The sequence below is a fragment of the Vipera berus genome (genome assembly GCF_964194415.1).
Source record: "Vipera berus genome assembly, chromosome: 1".
Taxonomy (NCBI): domain Eukaryota; kingdom Metazoa; phylum Chordata; class Lepidosauria; order Squamata; family Viperidae; genus Vipera; species Vipera berus.
Window position 1 is genome coordinate 278,726,025 of NC_138202.1, and position 18,953 is coordinate 278,744,977.

The 18,953-nt window shown below is 38.1% G+C and overlaps 1 protein-coding gene across 1 annotated transcript in view; it reads left to right on the forward strand.

Moving 5' to 3' along the window:
• FNDC1 (fibronectin type III domain containing 1) overlaps nt 1-15,567 on the forward strand; it is a gene marked incomplete at its 5' end in the record, with an annotated part of 90,521 nt that extends 74,954 nt beyond the window's left edge. The window contains 5 exons of the mRNA XM_081336021.1: nt 4,732-4,811; nt 7,345-7,374; nt 10,143-10,304; nt 12,022-12,144; nt 14,743-15,567. Coding sequence (XP_081192147.1) covers nt 4,732-4,811; nt 7,345-7,374; nt 10,143-10,304; nt 12,022-12,144; nt 14,743-14,858 — 511 coding nt within the window. The 3' untranslated portion in view covers nt 14,859-15,567. The remainder of the gene's footprint in view (nt 1-4,731; nt 4,812-7,344; nt 7,375-10,142; nt 10,305-12,021; nt 12,145-14,742) is intronic.
• Between the last annotated feature and the right edge of the window lie 3,386 nt (nt 15,568-18,953).

The window sequence follows — 18,953 nt, forward strand, 5'->3', positions numbered from 1 at the left end:
TATACAAATAACTGACACACCATTGTTTTAATGCAATACAAGAGTTAAGATTTTCTTCTTCTTCTTGCTTATTATTATCCTCTGTACCTTCTTATTCACACTTAGCAACATGTAAAAATAATCTCTAGACACTTAAGTAGAAGCATAAACACCCTCTCACGTTGAGCTTAATTCCTGATTACTCTTTCCCGCCGACGTTCGTGGCAGGGTTACACCAGTAATTTGCTGTGTTTTTCCAACTTTCCAGTCTAGTCAGAAGCTCTGGAATTCCCAGGCATTCCTCCATCCAACTTCTAATCAGGGCCAATCCTGTTTAACCAAGGATCAGCCAAGGTTGGCTAAAAAATTTGGAACTCAGAATCGTGATGGATTGTGCTAAATCTCGAACTATCTTGCAAATTGCTTAATCTATCAAGCTTAAAATACTTTGCCATAGTGTTTATACTGTATTTATTTCTCTGAAAGGAAGAGTATGGTTTCATTTTTAATATAATTTACTTTTAAAATAGATAGGGTTATCCAGAGCATCTATAAACTGAAATATTTTATTATTTTAAAAAGTTGCCCTTCTTAAACAAAATCAGTTGCTTTCTTGTAACTAGGATCCCCCAATTTGCAATTTTGCAATTGCGACTGAATGCTGCTTTACATATTCAGATTTTGGGTAAAACTCAATTTTAAATACTCCTTAGAGTTTTCTTATTCTGCTATGATTCTTTCTTAATTAATTTTTATTTGCTATCCTTTTACAGTATTGGAAGACAAGGAATATCATGTCTAAGCTGATCTGTATTTTTTCTTTTTGGAAAATAGACCACATAATAGGTTTTAAATAAACCAGATCTGTGGATCAAATAATATATTTTAATATTTTCTTCAATTAAAATTAAGGAATTTGTTTTTGCTTTCCATCATATTGGAACTCTGGTGATATTTAAAGTCACCATTAATGAATTTCAGAAGTAGTAATCAAGTCCAAAACCAAATAGGAATTATAATACTGTGTGCAATTCAATTAATTACTTGATTTATCTTTGACTAGATTAGACTAGACTAGACTAGACTAGAATAGAATAGAATAGAATAGAATAGAATAGAATAGAATAGAATAGAATAGAATAGAATAGAATAGAATAGAATAGAATAGAATAGAATAGAATTGGAAGAGATCTTGGAGATCTTCTAGTCCAGCCCCCCGCTCAAGCAAGAGAACCTATACCATATCAGACAAATGACTGTCTAGCCCACAGGTCTGCAACCCGCGGCTCCGGAGCCGCATGCGGCTCTTTCAGCCGTCTCCTGTGGCTCCCAGTCCTCTGCCATGTGCAGTCCAAAAAAAAAAAAAGTGGGACTACAAAATTTCAACCAATCAATTCAAATATGCAGGGTAGGTGCATAGCTCGCCTTGGCTCCACTCTTCAGTGAAACCCTGTTCTGCGCATGTGTCCATGTACGCGCATGCGCACACATTTTTTGTGACTCCCAGTTTTTCCTTTTGTGAGGGAACCGGTTCCAAGTGGCTCTTTCACTGTTTCAGGTTGCTGACCCCTGGTCTAGCCTCTTCTTGAAAATCTCCAGTGATGGAGCACCCACGATTTCTCAAGGCAAGCTGTTTCACTAGTTAATTGTTCTTACTGTCAGAAAGTTTCTCCTTCATTCCAGGTTGCTTTTCTCTTTGATCAGTTTCCAACCATTGTTTCTTGTTCTGCCCTCTGGTGCCTTGGTGAATAACGTGACCCCCTCTTCTTTGTGGCAGCCCCTCAAATACTGGAATACTGCTATCATGTCTCCTCTATTTCTTCTTTTCTTTAGACTAGCCAAACCCAAGTCCTGCAGCCGTTCTTCGTTCTTTAGTTTCCAGGCCTTTAATCATCTTAGTTGGTCTTCTCTGAACTTTTACCAGACTCTGAACATATTTTTTGTGATATGGTGACCAAAACTGGCTGCAGTATTCCAGGTGTGGTCTTACTAGTAAGGTAAAGTTTCCCCCGCACATGCGTGCTAGTCGTTTCCGACTCTAGGAGCCGGTGCTCATCTCTGTTTCAAAGCTGAAGAGTCAGCGCTTGTCCGAGGACGTCTCCGTGGTCATGTGGCTGGCATGATTAGACGCCAAAGGCGCACGGAATGCTGTTACCTTCCCACCGCAGTGGTCCCTATTTTTCTACTTCCATTTTTTACGTGCTTTTGAACTGCTAGGTTGGCAGAAGCTGGGATGAGTAACAGGTGCTCACTCTGTTACGCAGCACTTGGGATTTGACCCGCCAAACTGCCGACCTTCTGATCGACAAGCTCAGCGTCCTAACTCACTGAGCCACCACGTCCCTGTGGTCTTACTAGGGTTTTATAAAACGGTACTAATACTTCATGTATTCTTGATCCTATGCCTTTGTTTATACAATCCAGGATTGTATTAGCTTTTTTGGCTGCTGTTGCACACTGCTGGCTCATAGTCAAGTGATCATTCACTAGGACTCCAAGGTCCCTCTCACAGTTACTGTTTTTAAGTCAGGTCTTGTCTAATCTGTACTTGTACCTTTGATTTTTCCTGCCTAAATGTAAGACTTTGCTTTTCTTCACATTGAATCTCATTTTGTTGGATAGGGCCCATTGTTCAAGTTTGTGAAGATCTTTTTGGATCCTGAGTTTGTCTTCTGGGGTGTTGGCTACTCCTGCCAGTTTGGTGTCATCTGCAAATTTGATGAGTTCCCTTTCAATTCCCTCATCTAAGTCATTTATGAAGATATGGAAGAGTACTGGGCCTAAGATGGAGCCTTGTGGTACCCCACTGCTTACTTCTCTCCATGTGGATGTAGTGCCATTGAGGACTACTCATTGAGTACAGTTTGCTAGCCAGCTACAGATCCATCTGGTGGTAATGTTGTCTATTCCACCTTTTTCTAGCTTACCAGGAGGTTATGGTCTACTTTATCAAATGCCTTATTGAAATCTAAGTATGCTACGTCCACAGCATTTTGCTGGTCTACTAGTTTAGTCAGTTTATCAAAGAATGAAATAAGATTGGTTTGGCATGATCTGTTTTTAACAAACACGGGTTTGTTATGGCAGATTTTTTTCTAATTACTGAGTGTAATTTTTGACCAAAAATGAATCATTTATGATGTCAGCTCTGTTTCAACATTAGTTTTTTTATTATTATTATTTCTCTTCAGCCCAACTTCTAGTCTGAAGTCCTAGGACCTGAACTGTATTCATATCAGATTTGTCTGCAAAACAATTAGAAATTGAAGGGGATGTTGCCAATGGGATTCACCCAATTTTGGGTGGTATTTTCTCTGTCAAAGACTGTTATTTAAAAAGATCAACTGGGAAATTATGGAAATCTTTCCCCCAAAATTCTATATTGATGAGGTTACTTACTAGAGTAGCCTCTAGAGAAGTGAAACACCTGTAAATAAAAATCAAGCTTAAAGAATCCCAACAATAAAATTGTTCTATTAAAATGTCCTTATATTGCATTATGACTTTGTGCCCTAGAGTTTGTGCCTTTGAAGATCTGTGTGCCTTCAAATCAATGTTAACTCCTAGTGACCATCTGAACTAGTTCCTGTAGTGTTTGTTTGTTTTTTTTGAAAGATTTTCAGAGGTAATTTGCCACTGCAATCTTCTAGGAGCTGAGAAAGAGTGACTGGCCCAAACTTTCTTTGTGCCTAAGGCAGTACTAGAACACAAAGTTTATCTTTAATAGTTTCTCTTTTCCTTCAGTCTGAGAATTTATGGCCCTTTCAATTCCATGGGTTCTGAGAGTTTTGAAAGGGCACCTACCTTTCATTTGGATATTTGAGAATATGGCAAGTGTCAATATATAATTCATTCAATCTGAAGTGTGCATAGGCAGCTTTTGGATATTATGTCAACTGGGCATTTATCAAAATAATATATTTTCCTACAGTTAATCACAAGTTTCAATGCATGTCTTGCCATGAAATCAATGTTCCTGGGAAATAAGACTTTTTGGTAACGTATTATTATTGTTGGTGTTTTTCCTCAGAAATTAATTGTTTACATTTTAAATTTCTTTGCTAATTTTCCCCATGTCCATTTCATTCACATAAAGTATCTTGGCTGCATGTGCCCTGGTTAGCTAACAGTGCCTATAGAACCACCGAGGGCTCAGTTTAAACCAGATATAAGACAATTTATCTTTCCAGCTCAGAATTAAAATAAGGCCGGCAATTGGAGCCACTCAAATTGACAAGGTGGCTTTTATATACATTACAAGGTATATGCAGAAGACTATTTTTATTCACCAGATTTTTCTTTTGCCCCCAACTCTTTGGGAAGATATTGATACATTTTCCAAGGAAAATATGGGCTAATTCATGGATGTGCCCATGCCACAGAATTTAATATGGCTTTTTAACATTTGATGACTTCCATCTGTCTACATCAACCAATCTCACAGAAAGTAAACATAGTGCTTGAGATAATGCTCCATATTTAAACACTTCAACTATTGTGTTTCACCACTGTCTGCTCTTTGCTCATTATCAAATTCTGTTGTTTCTTGCATGGTTTCATGACTGAATAAAACTTTTTGATGAAACTATCATTAGAAGTGCCTAAAAAAACCAAGGTATATTTAATATCTTTTGTGGAACTTTTCAGCATTCCTTCTAAAGCCTGTTCGGAATTTGTCTAATTTTATTACCACAAGCTGTTATTATTCTGCCATTTTATTGGGTGCTCGTTTTCTCTCTTTCCTTGATTTAGGTATTACTTTAAGGTCCAAGCAACGAATCCATATGGTTATGGTCCTATAAGTTCATCTATCTCCTATGTCACTGAATCTGGTATGGTAGTTTAATATAATATTAAAATATAAAACAAGTTTTAAACTGCACTGTCAACCAGAATCCAATGTGTATTAAAACTTCTTCAGAATAAAAACAAAGGACAACAGGAATGTTCAGAGGACAATACAGTAAAGGAGGAGGAGGAGGAGGAGGAGGAGTGTTAAGAAATAAAGACAACTTTGCCCGACCTGAGTTTTCTTCAGATGTGTGCATTTATTTCCAAACATCTCCAGCCAGAATGGCTATTGTTGAGGATTCTGGGATTTGAATTTGCACATCTGGACAGTACCAGTCAGGGAGGGCTGGTTAAGAACTGAAGTAACAAAAACAAGATGACAAAGTGCTGATTGTCTCTGGCCAAACAGGAGTGAGTTTGTGCTTCAGGTCTGGCTCTTTCTATGCAGAGAGCCAACATCAATGTTTTCTAATAGCTTCTCAGGTTGCCCAATGTGGATTTAGTCTTTGCTATCCTGATAATAAAGAAAATGAATGGCAGACCAGTTCTGTTTTCTTCTCAGGAAAACTTCATGGCTGTTTCCATTTGGTCATCAGGGGTCAAACTCAGCGCAAAAAAAAATAAGTTTACCTATATATCTTTTACCCTGATAGTGGAAAAAAGATTAAATGAAAAAATGAAAAGAGGAAATTCCGTTTCTGCTGCTTGCTTGGCAAGACACTTCACAGTAGTTTTTCTTTCTTTCTTTTAATCCTGAGCGGCTGAGTAATTTGAAGCTATTGTGTCTGCAAAAAAAGTTGGGGAAACAAATTTTCTTTTAGATTTTTCCTCCTTCTGGGTTGAAGCTTGTTTTCATTTCATAAAGCTGATCCTGTTCTTTGAAATCAAAGGCTTTTAAATAATTTCAAAATATGTCCAGTGATAGACATATGTTTCCATGCTATTTTTACTTGCAAGGTTGGGCATAGGTCATTTGGCACAATGTAACAACAAAATACAGTGGGGTTGACACCTTAAACTAACTCTGAATAACTCCAAGGTTATTTTCCCCCCTAACCTTAGGTTCCTGAGTTCCTGACTTGGAATTCATGTACATAACTTATCTTTCAAAAAATATGCCTACAAATCAACTCAATAGTTCTTCTTATGGATTTAGAGTAGGAATCTTTGCGTGTGTGGGATGTAAAAGTAATGTCCAATTGAGTACTCCCACATTGATTCCTGGACAAAATGAATTGAAGCCTTAATTCAGGGGCGTCAAACTCACAAGGTCACATGACATGTCGTGACATATTGTGACTTTTTTTCCATTGCCGGCAATGGGGTGGGCGTGGCTTCGGCATGACGCAGCCAGTCCGCAGGCCGGCAGTTTGACACTCCTGCCTTAATTAGCACCTATATCTGCAAGGGAATCAACAGGTCTGCTTGACAAAGACAGCAATTACATCATTGTACTGCAAGCCCTGCCTTTTTTTGTGTATATGCACAGTGAGGTCACATGCACATGAAAAGTGGCACAGATTGCAGCATGGGGCAGTGATGTTGTTTCCCTAATTGTCTTGAAAGCATCAGGAGCCTGCAGATACTTAGGTTGATTAGATTGGTTAAAAGAGACTTTTAAAATAAGCGTTTACACTTACTAAAGAATCATTTCACTGAATTAGTAGTAAATGTATATTATATTAATACCAGTACTTTAATAAAGAGCCTGTGTAATAACTACCGTATGATTACCATCCATGGCAGTGAAAAGTTCAAATATGGAAATTTCATTGTCAGAAATAGAATAAAATCGCAAAACAGCTGGAGCACCCCTTGATCACCATCAGTATTGATAAGGTCACCACCAGTCATTTGCAAAACGCAGCTTACTTAGAACAGCTTACATCTTGCAACAATACCTTTAATACCATCAAACAATATCTACCTATCCCAGGTCCATGGGAAAGGCTCAGCTGGTGGATAAAATGCCTAATCCATTCTAAACATCTGGCTGACTGTGCAACAAACCATATTAATTTATTAAACTTGTATGCTGCCTGACTCAATGGCTGGGTAGCTCATAGCAATAAAAAAACTACAATAAAATCAATAAAAAAGAGGTAAAAGATGGTAAGTGCAATGGAGACAGAGATGTACTGGATGTAGAGACTTTAAAAGAAAAAGCCAAGGAAGAGAAGTCAAAGGAGATGATGTTTAATGATTGTATATTTTAAAATACGTGGAGAAATTAGAAAGGATAGCACCACTTCAGGTCTCCTTCATCAGAGATATTAAGAGGAGTGGGAGCACAAAATAAAATAAAAAATGACTCTCCAGCGCAAAAAGGTGGTAAAAATGCTGCTGTTTTGTCACGTTTTTAAAGTATGTCATACTGTTTTTAATTTCACTTACTGCTTTAAATAATTTTTATATGATATTGTATGTGAGCCATTCAGAGTTTATGAAATTAAGCAGGATATGAATTATACAAATAAACAAGAAGATTTAGAAATTACCTGTTGCCTTATTTTGACTGTAGATGCTGAATTTTAAAGTAAATAATTGAAACATTTCCTTCTTATTTCCTTTCAGATAATCCTCTTCTTATTGTCAGACCGCCAGGTAAGTCTCAGTTTTGCTTTCTGGTGCTTTGTTACTTTCTCCTGAGAGTGGCATGGATTAAAAACTGTGATTTAATATCTATGATGAAGAGGAGAGGAGAGGAGACGAAGGAAGGAAGGAAGGAAGGAAGGCAGGCAGGCAGGCAGGCAGGCAGGCAGTGGAAATCAAAGTTTGGAAGAGTATCCTCACCTTAAGAACTACAGCATAATTGCAGAACTTTGTTTAGTTTGAGAGCCACACTTGCCCTTGAAATAATGAAGTGGCATTACCTGGAGCTGAGGCAGGTGTTGAGTCAGGACAGCTTCTTCACAGTTCTCTAACCATTGCATGAATATACTACAGTTACACTTTTTTTTCTGCTGTGTCTCATGATGTTGCCTTTGTCTTATCCACCTCCACTATCTGAGGGAGCCTGTTCCAAAGTAATATTTTCTCTTTTCTCCCAATATATCATTGGCTGTCAGCCTGATCTGGAATGCTTCATTGATGCACGGCACTCAGGAATTAGGATTCATTCAGGTCCTATTGATCACTTAGGCTTCTGAGAACCACTCCACCCCCGCCATCCCTGCTCCAAATGTATACAGTAATGGGCAGTAGGAATAACTTGGAGGAACCAGTGGAAAAAATGCAAACAAGACAATGGTTAGATAAAAGGAATTTCAGTCCAGGGCAGAAATATAATTTGAGTAGCATCTCAGACATGTTCCTTCCTAATTCTCATAAAGATAAAGGGAGAAAGAGGGGAAGCACACATTCAGAGATGCAAGATTCTGTTACATAATAATAATAATAATAATAATAATAATAATAATAATAATAATAATAAATAATAATAATAATAATAATAATAATAATAATAATAATAATAATAATAATAATAATAATAATAATAATAATAATAATAATAATGTATTAGCATTCATACCTCTAGCATCTTAGTCTAATCTACCTTAAAAATGACTAGTGGACAGCATTTTAATGGGGCCATCTGAAAGAGACCTACACTTTGTTTAATTCAGTTTATTATAATTAGATTAGACTAATTAAAATTTAAGTACTATCAGTATAATTGGCTCTCTATGTAATTAGTCATTTTGCTTTCTGTCACACTAAAAGTTCCAATATAACATCTAAATTTGATGGAGTGGCTATACTCCAGAAAACTCCAAAGAGTTCATCAGCTCTTGGAGTAGAGGAAGAGTAGAATTCTATGTCTGTTTGTCAAGTTAGTAAACAATATTTCAGGTTAGTGACTTTTGTGTGTTTGTTATAGTTCTAGAAGCGATTTAGATTAGAATATTGCAGTGCATCTTTCCTTATATAATTCAAGATAGTGACTGCTTAACTTGACATTTAATATATTTTTAGCACAATGTTATTATACAATGGATTAAAATTATGTCTTGCAATCATAATTTGTTCCTGGGTTTTCATGTTTAATATTTAAAATGCAGAAAGTGCCAAATAATTCTTGCAAGTTGCTTTGAGTGCATAACAGAAACCATATGGTTGGCTTCACAACAGCAACTGTAGTGGTATATGGCCGATTTCACTGGCACCTCTTCATGAGAAACCACTCTGCTGATGAAGAGCACAAGAATGTGGAATGTTGTGATCCAGATTCATTGTATAGGTCTCTTTCTCCTTTCCTTTTTCTGCTTTTTCAAATAACATGGTGGCTGAAATGCTAGGAAAAGTGAGAAGCTTGGTGTAGAACTTTCACTCAGAGCTGAATGGGCTTATCTTTGCATGTTATTCGTCATTTGAAGTCTGTCTATAGGCTAATGCCTTTTTTTCAAGTTGAAAAGGCCAAATAGTGCTGTGGTAGGTGTTTCCCCTCCTTTAAAAAAATATGATTCTCAAGCCGTGGGACAGCTGCTACCAGTGTAAGAGAGCAGAGAATATAGGAAAAGCTCATATTTTAGAAGCAAAAGCCATTGTAAGCAAGAATGCACTTTTATGTGCTATTATATTAGCTGCTAGGGAGCCTACTAGATCAGATGCTTAAATTGGAAGCATTTTGTGCAAATTAACCTAATGATTTCCTGCACTGATGCAGGCAGCGGTCTCTCCCACGCACATAGATTACCCTGATTTTTAAAGCTGAGAAGGCAGTTCTTCGATGTTTTCTTTTGTACTTCAAAACTGTCATAATTTTAAAAATTAGGAGAATCCATTCGTGCTTAAGTTGACATGTCAGAGCACACAGGCTGTAAAATAAGAACAGTTGATTTCAAAAAGAAAGATAGATAATTCCTATAATATTTTGGAGCGTATTGTAGGTTGCCAGATTTTGTTGTGAATGTTGAATACACACTGAAGAGTTTCTTGATCCGTGGTGCCCAGATTGTGGTTTGCTGTGTAACCATTCAGACTTCGAATGAAGGCAAATATACGTGTCGCAGGATAATGTTGCAGGATCCAATCTGGGTTGTTCGCCAGGACCAGAGTTTAGCCTTCTGAGCTCTTGGACTTCAGGGAACTTCTCTCTAGTAGAATGTGTTATTCAGGCTTATTATTCATTCAGACTCCTTCCAGACAATTTGCAGTGGTATGGAGAGCCATAATGAAGGAGACAAAAAGCTTTTTCACCATTTAGTAATCTACTTCCACTTATATCGCTATGGGTGCATGACCACTTCCAAATCAAAGTAAACCCATTTCAGTAGATTGTGTACTGGTCTGGTCAAGTAGTAACATTTAGTAAGTTATTCTTAGGTTAATATGATCATATTTCATAGTCAAGATTTTAACCTGTTTTGCAGGTGGTGAACCCATCTGGATCCCATTCAATTTTAGATACGATCCTACATACTCAGAATGCAGTGGAAAACAATATGTGAAACGGACGTGGTACAGGAAATTTGTAGGTGTTGTTCTTTGTAATTCATTGAGATACAAGATTTACCTCAGTGATGATCTAAGAGGTATGTATTTGGGGGATCTGTCAGTGCTGGAGTGAGATAGAGTAAAATCTCAAAAATAAATTTGATTACCTTGCATGATTAAAATGTATCCAAGCTATTGGCTGGCGTACAGTAAATAGATCAGTCTTTTTCCCCCTTTTCTTTTAATCCTATCCAAGATATATACTGTATTAAAAACACTTTGGATTGTCTCCTTAGTCAGTTTGAATAATTTGGGGTAATCTGAAATTCTATTATTTGAGTTCTCTATCCACTTTCAAGTGAGTGAAATGCAGCAGGAACAAAAAAAGGCATATTTTGCAGTGTTAAAATTTTGGTTTGGGTCCCCCTGCAAAGAGTTGCAAGCCTGTGTTTTAGTAGGCTATGGTAATATTCCATAACGCTTTGTATGAACAGTGCTATGTCCTAGTAAGATCATTCAAGACAAATAGATTTACACTTTGTCACATAATACAAAATATCAGTTCAGTCTCAATCATTTCAGCTTAAGCTCACCACAGTTTTGGAAATTCAGAGATTTCTCATTCCCTCACAATCCTTGAAAATCTGAGAACTGCTACTTTATTTTCAGCAAGTGCATAATGAGATGCTGTAATGTTTTAACTCAGATCAAAATGGAATCAGTCCCATCTTTTTAAAAGGAAACATTACATATCAGAACCAGACCAAGAAGCAACAATCGTGTTTTAATTTTTAAATCATTATAGAAAACATTTTAAATGGGTTGTTTTTAGGGGAAAAATGCTTAAAATAGTATGTGTGGCTCAGTGGGTTAGGACGCTGAGCTTGTCGATCAGAAGGTCGGCAGTTTGGCGGGTCGAATCCCGAGTGCCGCGTAACAGAGTGAGCGGCTGTTACTCGTCCCAGCTTCTGCCAACCTAGCAGTTCGAAAGCACGTAAAAATGCAAGTAGAAAAATAGGGACCACTACGGTGGGAAGGTAACAGCGTTCCGTGCGCCTCTGGCGTCTAGTCATGCCGGCCACATGACCACGGAGACATCCTCGGACAAGCGCTGGCTCTTCGGCTTTGAAACGGAGATGAGCACCGGCCCCTAGAGTCGGAAACGACTAGCACGCATGTGCGGGGGAACCTTTACCTTTACCTAACCTAGAAGTGATTTTTTAAAAAAAAATAGTTATCATACAGTAGAAATGGAATGAAGTGGACTTAAGGGTTTACACATGGAGGGAAAAACCGCCTGGAAATAAACTCATTTACTCATCTCTAATTGTAATGCTTAGACTTGGTTCTGTTCAGTGAGTTAGAGAAGAATATTTCTGTATACATTCATGTATGCATTTTTGTACCATCTTCTGTTTTATGTGGAATAAGAATACTGCTACCTCATTTTAGTGCAAGTTCTTAAATATATACATATTAATTGCTCCTAAGACATTGAAAAAAGGAAACCACAGTACAAAAAGAGTGCTACCAGTCCAATGGCAAATGTGTCAGTTGAAGGCAAGAAATTTTAACTGTGATTCTTAGCCAACTATTTTTGACCGAATGCAGGAATGCTGGCAAGGACCACTGGTTCACTTTCATACTGTGCCAGTGGATTATTTCATTATAATGCTCCCATTATTGCAGAAATTCATAAACATAATAAATAAGTTACTACCAAGGAAGGGACAGAAGATTCTTCTCTCTGGATTTATAGTCTTGGCTGCACCAAACCCATTCTAAGTGCTTCTCACCCTCTTCACTTTTTTCCAGATACATTTTACAGCATTGGGGATAGTTGGGGAAGAGGGGAAGATCACTGTCAGTTTGTAGATTCACACCTGGATGGACGAACAGGACCACAGTCCTATGTGAATGCTCTGCCTCCTATTCAAGGTAAAAATAAGTGCAACGTTAATTTGATGGGGGTCTGGAGATTTACATTGCATGCAATTGTAGAATAAAGGCAGTTTATGCCTGGCTCTTCAAAAATTGTGGTTTTTGTAATACTAAAGTTGAACTTTCTGTTCCCAGGTCCCCCCAATGCATCAGCAAATGTGTTCAGGCAGTTCAGTATTATAAGCCAGTCTTCCCTCAACATGCTCTCCACATCTATTGGGGTGCCAACTCCCAACCAGCAACAGAATTAGAGATGGAACACATTAGCAAAGCACCACGCTGGGGAAGCTTATGGCAAATTATTTCATTTCCAGTCTAGGCAGTGACTGGCAAAGTTTTTAGAACCTTGGCATTTTAGCACCTAAAAAGAAATAATTACTGAAATGCTAGCTTCATGCTGTACTTTGCTTTCTATGCAAGAGTGAGTGATCCACATAGGGCTGACTATGGAGAAGAATCACAAAATACCCTGAAGTAATGGACATAGCACAGAAGACAACATTTCAGGTTGCCCTCCATCCATGTGGAAAGGAGTGCTGATAATTGTTAACATTTTAAACATTCCACTTCTTTCTACCGGCTTGTCTATCATTTGAAAATGGTTATCTTTAATTTGATTCCTTTTGATTTCTTAATTTTACCCTTTTTTATTGCTAGCACTGATATTTCTGCCTTCTGTGTTCTCTTCTTTCCATTGGCCACCTCTGTTTGGTGGGGCAGAGCCAGAACGCACCTCTGCAACTTTTTGCAGATTGTAGGAAAATTAGCAATAGCACTTAGACTTATATACTGCTTCACAGTGCTTTGCAGCCCTGTCTAAGCAGTTTACAGAGTCAGTATATTGTCCCCAAAAATCTGGGTTCTCATTTTAACGATCTCAAAAGGATGGGAGATTGAGTCAACCTTGAGCTGGTGAGAATCAAACTGCTGAATTGCTGGCAGCTGGCAATTGGCAGAATGAGCCTGCAATACTACATTCTAAACACTGCACCACCACGGCTCTTAATGCTATGATCTGCTAAAACACTAGTGTAATTTCATTTACCTGGCAAGAGCCATTCCTACTATTAATACCAATAATGAACGCATTATTGGTATTAATGGTACATCAGAACAGGACACAGTTGTCTCTGCCTATTAGTTTGGAATAAGTCCCACTAATATGTGAAATGGCAAGCTTGTATTATGTGATACATAATGTTTCTGTCTCTTCAAATCGGCATATATTACTTTGGGTTGTTCTAATTCTCACAGTAACCCAGACAGTGCCTTGGAATATAGCCACTCAATGCACTCAAGCAATTTTTAGAATGGAAATGCGGTTATGCAACATATTTCTCTGGCTCTTATCTTATCAGGCACAAGCAACCAGAGCTACACGTGAAGGGTGTAGGTTACTTTATTGTATTCTAGTTATAATACAAAAATCCGCTCAGACTGCTTGCCTTCTCTTGGGAACAAACAGATAAGGTACCATGGAACTTAGGAGAACTTAGGACTTTTGTGGATGCGCAATGACTCAAGACTAATTCCCTGCTTGATCCCTCCCTTTTGATTGGCTGGTAGTTTTCCAACTGATCTACAATTATAGAAGGAGATCTGGGTGGCAGATTGGTAAGGTATAAATGTAAAGATCTATCTGGCTTCAACAGCTTTCTTTCAGATTTGAAGTACAAGGCACCACTTCTTGCAGTAGCCAAGAAAGGAAGCCCAAACAATGAATTAATGAGTGAAAGAACTTCTATGAGTCAGAAAGAAATTAGGCTGGCCCCACACTACTGCCATTTGTTTCAGAAAGGGACCTTCAGTCAACAGCAAGAGCCTTGGTGGAGCAGTGGGCTAATGCCTCCTTAAGTAACACCCGCTGCCTGCAATTAGTGCAGGTTCGAGTCCCACCAGGCTCAAGGTTGACTCAGCCTTCCATCCTTTCGAGGTAGGTAAAATGAGGACCCAGATTGTTGGGGGCAATAAGCTGACTTTGTAATAATGCCGCTTGGGCGCGAAAGCCCTAATAAGTAGGCATATACATAGAATGAAGGCTATTGCTAAGCACATTGATTTGTGCTTCTTAGATTGTAAGCCGCCCTGAGTCTTCGGAGAAGGGCAGGATATAAATGGGATTAAAAAAAACAACAACAACAAAACTGGAAAATCTGTAATGTAGAAAGAGAAGTAACCAAAGATCAAGTGAAGCACAGGATTATTATTAACAGAGGCTATGCAGCAAAATAGATGAAGAGGAAGAAGAGCTGGTTGGTGATACACGCCAATAAGAAAGTTCACAAGAATTACAGGCCAAGAAACTTTACTTCCCTTCTACTTCAAACCTTCTGTATACAGCAGAACAGTAAGAAATGTATTTAAGCTGCTTCTAGAACAGGATACGTTTTATGCCGTAAGGAATAACACAAGGAAACAATAGGGTTCTTCTGAAGAATGCTCAGTTAGCAAGGTGTATCTCACTTCTTTTCCTCCATCTCCATTTTCTTTACAGTAATTAAGTAATTATTGAACTAAAAATTATTAAGTAAAATTAATAAAGTAGTGATATCCCTCAATGTTAAGATAGTAACTTCAATATTTTGGTTCCTTCAGGTTATTATCGCCAGTATCGACAAGAGCCTGTATCATTTGGACGCATTGGGTATATGACACCCTATTACTATGTGGGCTGGTATGAGTGTGGTGTAACAATTCCAGGGAAGTGGTAGCTGTGCTATGGTCCTCTGCAGATCGTAACCACAACTTATGAATAACTACCATTGAAGGACTTGGAGCAACTGCATCTGGGAATGAAAGAAAACAAAAATCCCTCAAACAAGAAACAAGAGAAGCTTACTGGAACTCAGTGATGTCCTTATCCTAAATCAATGGTGCTGATTGGTTATTTTGCTTCAGGACATATACTGTATAGGATGAATTTGGGGTTGTCCTGCCTTTTTCTCCTTGGTTCTAATAGGCCTGGGAACGTAACTGAAATGAGCAGTTATCTATGCTCAGTGAAGCCTAATATATTTGATTAACCACACAGAAAAAATGGAATTGTGATATATCTTGCAAGAAGATGACTTAAGCATGCTGTGCTTGCATTATGGAATGTTAACCACTTCCCACTGCTATTAATAGGATTCTTTGTTGTTATCCACTTTGGGTTGTGAGCTTCAGAATGTTAGCTTACAGCTGCACTATGTTACAAAACACCCCTGAAAACCAAATGGAAGTGTTGCTCACAGCTTCTTCTGGGGGTTTGCACATTGCTGAACAAAATACCAGGTCACTCTGTAAATTCAGCTAGCACAAACAATGAACAACCAGTACACTATAGTTGCAGAAATACTTTTTTAAATTGATATTTTGTAAAGAAAAGAATTTAGATAAATATGTTTATGGGTTAATGTTTATGTAAAAGGTGCTATTCATAACAAGTCTTCTGAAAATATTCTGTGAAAAATATACTATGCACAATACATTAATCGTATATGACTCAGGCTTTTATTCTTATAGGTGGTGTTGAATTATAATGAAATAGAAAACATAGAAAAATAACAAGAAAAAAATAGGAAATTTCAGCATCAAACTATTGAGTATGGCATGTTTCAGCAACAATGGGTTATTTGGTCCATATTCTAATGTGGCTAAGATTCCAACTTCAGTATAAACTTAACCAAGTGTACATTAAAGGTACTTTAGATGTTCTTTACAGCCTAAATCACAAACCTCTTAAGTGGAATAGAAAGAGAGTTTGATTTCAGTGAAGTATGCTTAATCTGCCATATTATGTACATTTGCACCAAAGAAGGCTTCACAAAATCATGTCAGAAGGGTTAAAAAAAATAATTCTACCTCTCTCTTCCCTTGCCCGCATGGCCTCAGATATACCCTCCTTTCCATGGTGGTTATTTTTAAAGTACATGTTAAATGAAATATAATATTTAATATCACAACTAGTATACTCTGTCCCCTGGCTGCACGGGTGCTTAAATTTGAAAAATTAGATCGAACATCCAAGCCTTCAGTTGCTGAAAACTTTTAAGTCTTTTTCAAGCACATATTGTTCTGTACTAGCCTACTACCGGCCCTGCAGATAAGGCAGGGACAACCCCTTTACAAGAAGGCAAGAGGCTGGAACTAAGCCTGCCAAATTTATGAACACAAAAGCAAATAGAGCAAAACAAGACACGAACCATGAAACAGGAACTATTCAAACAGTTGCCTTCAGCAAACCAGCCCTCCCACGCATTCCCCTTTTAAACAGTTCAGGGCATGGCTTCTCTCTGCCTCCTTCCGAGGTGCCCCATTGCCTTCCTCTGTTTACTCCTGATTGACTGCCTCCTGCGTCGGGCGTCCTTGAACAGGGCCAGCTGTGGGTCATTTTCATCCACGCTGTCAGGCTCACACAGCTGGGTCTGCGTCGTAACCAGGTGGGAGGGGCCTGGCTGAGGGCTCTCATCAGCAAGGTCTCCAACCCCCTCAGCAACCTCTCCAACACCCCTCTCCTCCTCCTCTGAATCGTCCGACCCAAATGCCGAACCCACAGGCTGACCCTGAATCACAACACATATTTATTTAACCTAAAAATCAAACTCTGAGAATTAATTCCACCAACCTGGTGGAAATTTGAGGCTTATTTTTCATGAAAAACAGTATCAAGTTACTTTTGAAGAGACGAGAGTTTCAAAACAGTTCACAATATTGCTTGGAAGTCACATGCTTCAAAAGAAGAAGAAATGCGAGAGCTCCAAACCGTAGCTTGAGTCACTCAGTTTTTGAGTATCTCATTTTTTTCTTCTTCTCAGAAGCAAAGACTCTCACCATCTATTTAGCACAGTCCTGGGCATTTTACTGCCCGTGGACCATATTTGGCCTTTTGGCTGTCCCTGTCATGCTTGTGGCATGAGTGCTGTCAGTGGGGGGTGGGAGAGCATCAGCAAGAGGAGCAAACTGGCATCATCATTGGCAGAAGACAGGGCGGCAGTGATCCTTCACAACAGTTGCTTATGTGACCTCTTGGGAAAATGAATTGTCCACTCCTGATTTAGCATATAGCCATATAGTATGCAGGACTTTCACATTTTAATCTGTTGTTAACATCCTAATCCCGTTAGTATGGCAATACATCACTTGTTCTTTAAGAAGAGATATTTGAGATACTTTGCAGTTCTCCAGTGCACATGTGGAACCAAGCTGTTTATGTCACATCCTTCCTGTATAACCAAATTGTTAAAAAATAATGATGTAGCCTCTTCTCAGATGTACCTTGTGAACAAACAGAATTTCCATATGTGTTTAAAAAGTACAGGATGCAGATACAGCTGGATAGATGCTAAACTGGTATTTAAATGTTAATTTCGCTTTCCAATTTACTATGCATCTTTTTTTAGTAGGCTGATGATGGCTTGTTTATTTAGACAGAGATTCTCCAACATAGCTGGATGAAAATGTCTTCCTTCCCTATACTTCCTCTCCATTTAACATGGAAAATCTAAATAGAAAGTATAATTTTCTTGTATTGCACAATTGTATCAGTGTTGGTCAATTATAGCCATTCAACATCATGCCAAAATTACAGTAATGAGGACAGACTTTACATCTCTTTAGCATTGATTGGTTGACACTACATAATATTACAAATAATCAATTGGAAATAGTTAAAGTTGGTATACCTTTTTATACTAAATAATTCTGATGTCACTTTATTGAGTAGTGTGTCTCCATTAAAGACCAAAGGTTTTGGGAAATAAAGCAACTGGGGAAAAAATCATGCAGAACGCTTGATTTCAAGCCAAACTAGCAGATTCTTCCAGCAATAAACAATAAAGAATTGGAAGCATCTACAGAGCTGGATGTAAATAACCAATTTCCAAAGTGTGACAAAGTTTGTGGTTTCCAGGCTTCCATGTTTATGAGCACCATTTGATATTGCCAATGGACAAGTATGGCTACTGTATGAAAACACTGGAAGGCAATGATTGTTTATCATTATTTTTGGTTTATGTCCATACTTTGCATATTGGATTTTACTTTTCACTTATCTCCATTAAAACCAGAATTGCACATTACAGAGGGTGTTTCCTGTGCCAATGCAGTATTTTTCTAGAAAAAGTTAGTTGAGGGTTTGTAGATACAAACATTAGGCCTGGCACCAATATGCAATACTTTGATAGAGCAATTCAAGTCTTACAGAGCCTTGACATCAATGATAAGTCCTTATTACTGACCCATAGGATTAACCCTAACCTTAGCTCTCTGGGACATTGTGCAAATGGCAGACAAATCCCAAACAGAGGATACTGATAATTGTTTGAGGCACTACTTCTCAATGTGGTTGCCGTATATGTTTTCATGGGTGGTCCTGAGGACATCAGGGAAGAGTGTATAATGATATCTTGAATGATGCCATAGTAACTTGTAGCCAGAAATTCTGTACAAGATTTGTTAATGTAGGAAATCTCCTCCTCCAAAGCAGATTTCATTGACCGCCTGTTTAAACCTGGAATTCTCTTTTTGGAACATAAATGGTGCATAACAAGTCACTACTATAATCCAAAAGTTCATGAACTGTCCCAAATAGGAACATATGAGCTTTTTCTTGAAAATCACTAGAAAGTTTAAGTCATGGAGGAACTGAGGAATTCTGGGAGTTGAAGTCCACATATCTTAAAGTTGCCAAGTTTGAAAAACACTGGTTTATGTCTCCAGCACGTGAAACACTCATAGTTAAGTGCTTTCTGGCAGCCTCCATCAGAGAACTATAACTGTAAAATATCCCTGAGTTGCTAAGACCCTACAGTCTTCCCAAATAATCA